We start from the raw sequence: 9,900 nt of genomic DNA on the forward strand, positions 1-9,900 counted from the left end.
CTCCCTGTGCTGAATATTTCTCTTCTTCCAGACTGCTCCCAGGTGTTGCAAGGCCTTACCAGTAAATCATTGTATTTGACAAACTTGTTTACATTTTTTTCCTACTTTTTACATGCATGGATTTGGGACAAATGCAAGACCATGCAGGCCGCCCAGGCCCAGGAGAGAAAATTTGAAAAGATTCAATGATGTATAATCGAGAGTTGTCGGGACATACAACCCACCCTGCCCCCCCACAAATTTGACAGGATGGGAGGGTTTTTTTAAGCTAGAAAAGAGCTCACTTGTAAAGTCAATCATTTTATAGCTGTGCAATTATGCCTCTGTTCATCTGCAGCAACTTCACCTAGTGAATTTCACGTGCTAAATTTTGTTTTGCTTTCACATCTAAGAAGAAAAATCCCTTTTTAACACAAGATCTCTAAAGCATGTTATCTTTCCTGCTCTGAAGTCCTAGCAGAGGATCTTAACCAGATGGCAGCCAAGTAAGGTCCATCTCGCATGAAATGCTGACCTTGCCTGGTCTCCTGACACAAAAAATAAAATGTTTTTCTTTCCAATTTTTCAGCAAGATAAGTGTTGTGCTTTGGTTTTAATGGCAACTCCACCCCCAGAGAACAAGGATACCACTTTGGTGATGATGACTCAGCCTAAAAAGCCTTACAGAAGAGGAAGCCCTTCATATTTTCGCATTTATTTCTTATGTTATGCTGCCACCATTGGGACAATTTCATTTGGTCAGTCACAGCCCCTTTACAGTTAAAGAGATTCATCTTTATACCCTGGTCAAAGTGTGACTCATTTTCACAGTATATCAAATTTAATTGGGCACTAATAGTCATACTGCAAGATCAAATGCTTCCAAGTTTCCAAGTCTCCTTAATGCAGAGGTTTGCTTCAAATGCAAACCTCTGCATTAAGGAGACTTGGAAATTTCCAAAACAAGTCCAGCACAAAATCTTTCACTTTAGCAAACAGTATACAAGAGATGAAACAAGGTGAGGAATCTACTTACCTACTTGACTTTTTTTTTTCTTCTTTAGGTGCAATTTAAAGATAAATGAAAAAAAATAAACATACATTAAAAAAAACCAAAGTCAACCTCTCTGGGTTGGGTTCTTGGGAATGAGATGCTCTTAGCTATAATCCCAAATTTTGGCAGAAGTGAACTCCTGAGTTAATCTTGCTGTTTTTTGTAAAGGTATGTCAGTAAGGGTTATACTCCCCTTGACCTCTGACCTATGACTCCTCATCTTTGATCCTTGACCCTTACCCTTTATCCCTTATCCTTGGCCCCTGGCTTTTGACCCCTGTCTCTGGAGCCTGGACCCTGACCCTGGTCCCTAACCATCTGCCCTGCCTGTACACAGACCTGCTGCTGTGTCCTGTGTCCTCAGCCCTGGTGTGTGACCCTCAGCCCCCAGCCCTGCGTGTCACTGCAGCCTGCAGGTGCCATCCCTGCCTTTCTGGGGGCTCTTGTCCTCCTGTCAGGGTTCTGCTGCTGGCCTGGTGCCATGAGGGTGAAAATGGCATCCTTAGGGCAGTGTGACTTTCTACTGCTGGTTTTTTTTTTATTTTAAACTAGAGAGAAAAATTACAGTCTGGTTTAAATGCAGAAGAGCAGAGGAGCCCAGGTCTTGACAAAAAAAGCAGATCAAATGCAGAAAGGTTTAAAATATACCCAAAAAACCTGATTAAAACCAAATAAGGTTAGATGTTGGCACCAAAACATTGATATGTTTTATTTAATAGTAAAAGAGGGAGGAGGGAAGGGAGGGAGTGACAAGGGTTAGGTAGAAAGGTGTCATCCTTCCAGGGATCCCGACAACATCTCATTTCTCCCGTCCATCTGGTCTTCTTGGTGGTGAGGGTCCCCCACAGCCAGGGCCATGCTGAAAAGGACAGAATCCAGTGGGATTTGTGCTGACACCTTGACTCACTCAGAAACTGGTAAGTTCTCAGTAGAAAATAGGCCCTAGATCTCACAGTTCTTTGTTGCAGATGACTAAAAATGAGAACGTGTTATTATTAATTATGTACTATTCAGTGAGGGCTAGGCTGTCTGTGTCACAGGTGTGGTACAGGATCTCATTCCAGTTGTGATCTTCAGTTACTTCTCTACCAAACCCAACTTGCACCACGAGGAAGAAATGACAGCTGTAGTAGCTGCCTCCTACCACCTAAGAAGAGTTGGATTCCTTCTACTTGCAATGACTTCGGCAAGGGAAAGGGTTAAGACCCCCAGTGAATTTTCTCTCCAGACTTCCAAAGGGCAGGTGGCATTTCTTTTTTCATGTTCACAGAACAAGTTGTGTAGAACCATTTCCAGCTCCTGCAAGGGAGCATTTTGTTTGAAAACCTAGGAAAAGCCACCTTCGGGAAAATGTAATTTTCTTCCTTTTTTTTTCATGTTTTCCAAGTTGCTTTCTTAGGCAAACAAACTGGTATAACGAATTTTCTATAGCTGGCAAAGCCCACTTGATTACAATACCCTCGGGACATGGGTATCACAAGGCAAATTAGGTTCACCCAGACTTCCCCAGCTTGAACACAACTGGAGTAAGTACTTGCAAATGACTCTGTAGCCAACACAAAATATCATGTAAATATAGCTTCAATTACCATATTGAACAGAGCTCAGATAGGAGGAAGGTGGAGGACCAAAGCAAACCCCAAAGAGTGTTGAGGGATAAGTTTCTATGTAAGACCGTGGGAAGGATGGGGTTGAGGAGTTCTGGCTGTCACCATCTCTGACAGATTCTCATTCCACCTTGCCTAACTAGCTGTAGCTTCCTTTCAGAGCTGGCTAAACAAGAACAAGATAAAAATCGATACAGACCAGTCGTTGTGACACTATTAATAGCAAATACAAGGGTGTACCATGAACAACAGTGTGGATATAGCGGTAGTTCAAGTCTTTCTGAAATCAGCATGCAAGTGTTATCTGCAAAACTATTACAGAGACTTGTATTTTGTTACAAGTATAAAATTCAACAAAAAATAAACCCTCCTGCTTTCCAGTTGGCCCTCAGAGGGTCTGGGTGCAGCTAGGTTTAATTTTTTTATTATAACCAATTCAGCACTGTAAGTTCGGTTGCATTCAGTAAGATCCCAGAGGTACCAATACAGTGGGTCTCATTCACAATCAGAAATTCAGAAATAGTGCAGCTTACCAATGAGACACTGTAAGTCTGGTTGGGTTCAGAAGAACTTGCACAAACACAGACTCACCAAAAGTGCAGTTTATTGGAACAACAGATTGTAGATTCTTACAGATTGGCAGTGATGGATTCATGGGATGTGCAGAATATAAATATATATAGTACTATGTACAAGTGTTTCCAGATATATTTTAGAGGTGCAAATCTTACCAAAAAGTCATCCCAACTTTGGGGAAGAAGAGAGGAGTAAAAGTCTTTGACTTGTCTGCAAAGTGGTCATATTGTCAAACACTGCCACAGAGGATTTCAAATGCCAAATCACATTTTTGGAGAAGTGGAAGTGAGAATGTAGTCAAATATTCTGTTATCACAAAGGGGAAGGGTAGACACTTTATACCTACATGAGGAATGTTGAGAGTTACAAAAAGAGAGATTAAAAAGGCTGTATGTCTTGGCAAGGGCAGAACAGGACTGTGACACCTGAGTGTTACTCCCTATTCCAGCTGGATTGCAGCGATGAGAATCACCTTCAACCTAGAGATAAAATAACCTATCACCCCAAGGGCAGGCCATCATGCCCATCCCATCAGCACATATTTCACACCACATCTCACCCCTACAATGTGTGAAGCTGTTTAGAGACAACAGATTAACAGATATATCTGTTAAACTGAACAATTGAATTCATTAATCACTACAAACAATACAGCAGTGCAGCCACAGAGGGTGGGATTTTCCTGAACCCAAAAGCAGCAGCCAGCAAGGAGACCAGCAGAGCAGAACCCTGTTATTTGATAGAGATCCTGGAAAAGGGCACAAGGGAACTCTCTGCAAGAGGAAAGAACCCTGGGGGCAAATGCAAGTCATACAGGAATTCCTCTCACCACAAAAACTAGAGCCTAAATAATTTAAGTGGTGTCTAAAAAAACCCCATATGAACTATATTACTCACCTAGGAGGAGTTGGCTCAAAGTTCAGCATACTAAAACCTCTGACTAAAAACTGTGTACTAAAAACTGAACTCCTTAACTCTCACCTAAAAAAAAAAAAAATTCTCAAATGCTCTCTGCTGCCTGGCTCTTGAAGTTCTACAGATACCCAGATTTGTATCCTGGAAATACCACGGCAGAGCTGAGCACCTCGACATGTATCTCCCACTAAAACTTAAGCAGGATCCAGAAACTGTGAAGTTCTGAAGGCTGTGGTACAAAGAGCTTTCTGGGAATGCTTCATCAGCCCACTGAAGGTGATCTCCACCACTTCTGCAGAAACTAAAATCCTGCAAAAAATTAATTAAAGGAAGTCCAAATATTACTATGTTAGCAGCCCAGTACTTAATGAGGGGGGAGCAGCAGTACCCACTTTAGAGAATTTGTTGATATTTTTGGGGCAATTGGAAATAATAAGGAAATAATACCAAGTAGTAGGCAGAGTAGAAAAGAAGGCAACGCCACACCCCAATTCTCCTAAAGCTCTGAGAACACAGAAGGTCCTTCAGGTACCACTCTGTCTCCAAGGCAGAGGTAACCTTTACCCAGCAGCTCCCACTGCAAGGCTGAGAGCCTCTCAGCAAGGAGCTGCCCTAAAGGCAGGGCACCAGCAAAGCCATCCAGCTTCCCAGGGCAGGGGGAAAATGGTCAGGACAAGGCAGCAGCAGCCTGCATGCTGGGCTCTGTGTGATGGGCTGCAGCAGCCTGGATGCTGGGCTCTGTGTGTGTGATGGGCTGCAGCAGCCTGGATGCTGGGCTCTGTGTGTGTGATGGGCTGCAGCAGCCTGGATGCTGGGCTCTGTGTGATGGGCTGCAGCAGCCTGGATGCTGGGCTGTGTGTGTGATGGGCTGCAGCAGCCTGGATGTTGGGCTCTGTGTGATGGGCTGCAGCAGAAGCAGCTCAGGCACAGCCTGCCCAGCACAGACAGCCCACACAACATCAACAATGAGAAGCACTAGAAAAACTCCACAGTAAAAAAAGCAGGGGCACAAGGGCTGGGTAAATGATGCAAAGCCCTTCACCACTGTGGCCTTCAAAGGTAAGACACCTGGGGATAGGCTTTCAGTACAAATATCATTATAAATATCATTAGGAACTTGGACGTGGTAAATGCTCCCTTGGCTCCTTTTATGCATGCATGTGGGATTGAGGTTGAGTTATTTGTGCTCACAACTGGGTCTGAAGTTGCTATGGGATTGTTCCTGAGTACCTAAGTTTGTTTCAATTTATCTCTTTAAATAGCAGAGAGGGGAGTCCAGGTTGTGCTCATGAGAGTGTCTTGTTAGCCTGCATGAGGTGACCTGAGGCTGGTTTCATGCACTCTACCTGACACGTCCCTAACCTTACCTGGATGGTAAGAAGTATCCTTGCTTTGGCTCAACCTTTGGTGTTAGGCTGCCTTGCCAGGTAATCCCAGCTGTAAGGAGCTCCAGGCAGCCAAAGTGAGCCATGTGGAAAGTTTGTGTGTGTGAAACAGGGAATGTCTGTGGCAGGGATATCTCCATGTGATAGGAGGCCTTTTTGTTCCTCTTCCTAGCACTTCTGTGGACAGAAACTAGAGAATTTTTTGTTTTGTTTTGTTTCTTCCTACATCGTGAATGGTGTTCCATAGGGGTATTAAGGCCTGCAACTTGCTTCTCTTTTTCTGCAAGGTAAAGGGCACAGGGATCCTTGATTTTGAAAACAAACAGTTTTTAAACAGCATGTTGAACGACATCTTAAGTTTCTGGAGGCTTTTGTAAAACCTTGAGGTTTGTTTTTAAACTTTAACCTCCCCCCCCCCCCCAAATCCTTCAAACCCTTTTTTTTTCTTGCTGAAGGAGAGTATAAACAACTGATGCTTCAAATAGACAGAAGCACCAGACAGTTACATAAAAACAAACTGCCAGATCCCTGCATGTAGGAGTGCTGCTCTCAATTCAGTCCTGCCTCTCTGTGCCTGTGCCTGGAAGTAGGTCTCCCCACCCGGAGGCGACAGCAGCTGGGACTAGAAGCCCCAACTGAAACAGGGGGATGCAGGCATTGATGATGTGGCCTTGGGCTGTCCTTCATAGCCAGGGGACCAAGTACTTGCAGTCAGACATTGGAGAAGAAGAGCCACAAAGTTTTAAATCTTTACTATGTGTGTGAACAGCTCAAAAGACCTTTAAGTGAAGCTCTAGGGACATATCCTCCTGTCTTAGAGCTCTGAGTACTTCGGTTGTTGTAGACCTGAATAAAGGGGAAAAGTTATGGTGTGGAGAGCATCCTCATGAGGACTTTAGGGTGTCAGCTCTACTTGCCACTTAACATTATGCTCAGGACTCTTCAATATCAAGGGAGAAGAAACAGAAACTACACCCACCCAAGTGGTGGGTTTGTGATCAGGTTAAAGTGCATGACAGATGTAGCCTGTCTTCCCTCTAAAGAGCTAGCTATTCAGCCATCTAAAGGCCAAGGTTTCTCCCTGAGTTCACTGCATGCTCACCGATGAACAGCAAATCTCTCAGATTACACAGATTTACAGTGTTCTGGAAGAGCACAGCAAATTGTTACTTTTTTGAAGCTGAAAATACAGGATTAACCAAGAACACCCTCAGCCGAGCTCTGAGGTTCAATGGTAACATACTGAAAACAGCACCTCGAAAAACTAAGTGGGTTATGGCTTCATTTTAGGGAAATACAGCCAGGGATTCAAAGTGCCCAAGGTAAGGAAATTTGCACTATGTTAATTGTTACACTTGGAACAGAAAGGATGATAAACTGCTTTTAACTGCAGTTTGTGAAATAGCCGGTGACACAAAGGGGTCTAAGGCTGGGTGGCCCTAGGTATTAGAGATAAAAAATAAAAATCAGAACACGTGTGTAGTCATTGGCACTTCTCCAGGGCCGCAATTTTGAGAAGTTGATGGGGGAGCTTTATTTGACGCCCCTGAGCAGCCTCGTGTCCTCGCTAAGGCAGTGTAATAGCTGCCCATCCCAAACCCGCGCATGATCTCCTCCAGGCTGCTCCTGAGGCGCTTTGCACACAAAGCCAATTAACTCCATTGTGGAAAGAAAGCTTCGCGGGCAGCGCGGCAGCTCTAGAGCCATCTGAGCACAGAGGCGAGGCTCGGAGCGGGACCCGCCGATACAGAGCACCGCGAAAATGAGTGGAGTGACTGTGGGCAGGGTCTCTCTCGCTGGTGACCCCACGGAGCGCCAGCCCAGAGCAGGCCGCCGGCGCCGAGCCGAAGGGAGCCCCACACCGCGGGCGACACGACCGAGACACCGCCACCACCATCCCCCCCCCTGCGCTGCCTCTGGCCGGGGAGGCGGGGCCTCTCCCGCCCCCCGCGTCGCGCGCCCGGCCCCGCCCCAGCTCGCCATTGGTTGTCGCTGGGGCAGAGCGGCCGCCCCGCCCGCGGCCATTGGCTGGCAGCGAGGCCGGGGTTCCCGGATGCGGCCGCGCGGTGCGGATATAAAGGGCCGGGGGAAGGCGGGAGTGGGCGCAGTTTGAATCGCGGCGGGTCGGGATAGGTCGGTGCTGTCGCCTGGGCTCTGTGCGTGCGGGACGCTCTCTGCTTCAGCCTTCCCCTGCGCGGCACTGCGCTCCGGTTCGCTATGGTGAGGAAGCGCGAGGGCGCTCGGGGGGCGGGCGGCGGCGGCCGGGGCCGGGCGGGTTCCGTGCTGCTGAGCGGGGGGGGGGAAACGCGCGCGGGCTCGGTGGGGGGAGGGCGGGGGCGGCTGGGGGGGTGGTCGCACGCGCTGTGGCGCCCCGGGAACGGGGAGCGGGGGCCGCGCATGCGCGCAGGGAGCGGCCTGTGCCGCGCGGTGCGGCGGGTGGCGCGCACGCGCCTGGCAGCCGCGCGGGTGGCTCTGCGCGGGGACGGGGGGGGGTGGGGTGGTGGAGGCGCGGGGCGCATGCGCGGTGGGAGACGTCAGCGTCTGCTCTTCTCTTGGCGTTGCCAGGCTGGTGGGAAAGCTGGGAAGGACTCCGGGAAGACCAAGACCAAAGCAGTGTCCCGTTCCCAACGGGCTGGATTGCAGGTGAGCAGGGGCTGAGGTGTGCGTGAGTGAAAGTCAGGTGGACCTTCAGTCTGTTGGTTTGTTTGTGCAGTGTGAAACCTTCACACTGTCTGTCTGTTGTCTGGAACGTTGTCTGGAACGATGTAAGGATCATGAACCAGACATTAGCACACCCGGCCGGTTTTAGACCTTTGCATATCTATACAGGGAGGAAAGCAGTTCCCTTGTGGCCATTGCTGGGCATTGTGAAAGTTGCTGATGTGAGTTTGGCATGCAGTCTCTTAACTGGATTCTCAAGTTCTGAAATGCAGCCCGTGCTTCTGCCGCTGGGATTTTGCTGCCCACAATGTGGTTTTGTGCAGAGCCTTTCTGTCGTAACAGCCTGTTCACGCTTCCGTTATTCTGCAGTTCCCTGTTGGCCGCATCCATCGGCACCTGAAGTCCAGGACAACCAGCCACGGGCGTGTAGGAGCCACAGCTGCTGTGTATAGTGCTGCAATCCTGGAGTACCTGACAGCTGAGGTAAAATTGCCTGCAAGGCTGCCAGCAAGTTGGTCAGTCCCCAAAAGGTGTAATGACCAATGCCCACTGTATTTGACAGTTTGGACTGGGTTGTGAACTCTTCATGTGCTTCGAGACACTTTTAAAGTGTCTCAAAGAGCAAAAAAACCATGAAATATCACTCCTCTGCATTTCAAGCAGATCCTGCAGTGTGCCTTGTAGGAAAAATGCAGTATTGAAATAACTTTGAGAATGGGCCATTACAGCATGTCATATCTGCTGTAGAACACTTAATCTGTCATTGGGAAAACTAAATGCAGAGCTCCAAAGGAGAAACCCCTTGAAAAGAGACATTGTTTGCTGTCTTGTTGTCACTAGCAGTGACACTATTTGGAGCAGAGAATTGAGCGGCTAACAGTGTGCTGTTGGTATCACTAACAGTGTGCTGTGGGTGTCACTTGATTGTGTAACTATTGAAAAAATGGCCTTGTTTCAGGTCCTTGAGCTGGCGGGAAATGCATCCAAAGACTTGAAGGTGAAACGTATCACTCCCCGTCACCTGCAGCTTGCCATTAGAGGAGATGAAGAGCTGGATTCTCTGATCAAGGCAACAATTGCTGGTGGTGGTATGTCAGTGCTTCCTGTTTATGGGTGCTTGGGTGGCATGAACTGTCACAGACTTGAAGTTAGTTAGTGTTGTCATTTTATTTGAAGCATGAAGTTTAGGAAAATTGTTGAAGAAAAATAGCATGGTCTTAACTGTTGTTCTTGTTTAGGTGTAATACCACACATCCACAAGTCCCTCATTGGCAAGAAAGGACAGCAGAAGACTGTCTAAAGGATACCAGGATTCCTTGTTATCTCAGGACTCGAAGTACTTAATTTGTCCAGTGTTGGTGATTCCAGTGGACTGTATCTGTGAAACACGATTTTGCCTTTTTTTAACTTTAAAAGCTAAGCTCCCTTGAGCTTTCTAACAAACCAAATTTCTGCGTTGAAGTCTTAACCATATTTAAGTGTTACCATGGCTTCAAAGAAGCTATTGTGTTTGTAGTGGATTGTAATTGAGCCGACTGTTTCTAGATTGGTTTAAATAAAGGAAAATGTTTGGTTTTGTACAGACTTTTCATCTACTAGAGTGGAAATACTCAATAAATGTTATGTCAGGACTGATTTGTCTCTTTGTCATTAACTGGAAAGTCTGGTCTCCACTGTCAGCTCTTGAAGTTGTTCCAAGAGCATGTAACTGAAATCCGTTGCT

At 47.0% G+C, this 9,900-nt stretch overlaps 1 protein-coding gene across 2 annotated transcripts; it reads left to right on the forward strand.

The window, feature by feature from the left end:
- The first annotated feature begins 7,554 nt into the window (after positions 1–7,554).
- On the forward strand, positions 7,555–9,808 carry LOC132072061 (histone H2A.Z). 2 transcript variants are annotated; one of them, XM_059470030.1, is made up of 5 exons: positions 7,555–7,736; positions 8,082–8,159; positions 8,547–8,660; positions 9,136–9,265; positions 9,416–9,808. In XM_059470030.1, the coding sequence occupies exons 1-5, from the start codon at positions 7,734–7,736 to the stop codon at positions 9,475–9,477; spliced, it is 387 nt and encodes a 128-aa protein (XP_059326013.1). In that variant the 5' UTR covers positions 7,555–7,733; the 3' UTR covers positions 9,478–9,808. The 2 variants fall into 2 exon arrangements, with proteins under 2 accessions (XP_059326013.1, XP_059326012.1); XM_059470029.1 differs by lacking the exon at positions 7,555–7,736 and having other exon boundaries at positions 8,034–8,159.
- The last annotated feature ends 92 nt before the right edge of the window (positions 9,809–9,900 follow it).

This window comes from Ammospiza nelsoni, chromosome 4 (assembly GCF_027579445.1).
Source record: "Ammospiza nelsoni isolate bAmmNel1 chromosome 4, bAmmNel1.pri, whole genome shotgun sequence".
In the NCBI taxonomy this organism is placed as follows: domain Eukaryota; kingdom Metazoa; phylum Chordata; class Aves; order Passeriformes; family Passerellidae; genus Ammospiza; species Ammospiza nelsoni.

Coding starts and splice junctions, on each gene's coding strand:
- LOC132072061 (XM_059470029.1), top strand. CDS start 8,034: ATGCGCGGTGGGAGACGTCAGCGTCTGCTCTTCTCTTGGCGTTGCCAG. Junction 8,661..9,135: donor TGGAGTACCTGACAGCTGAG/GTAAAATTGCCT, acceptor GCCTTGTTTCAG/GTCCTTGAGCTGGCGGGAAA. Junction 9,266..9,415: donor GGCAACAATTGCTGGTGGTG/GTATGTCAGTGC, acceptor GTTCTTGTTTAG/GTGTAATACCACACATCCAC.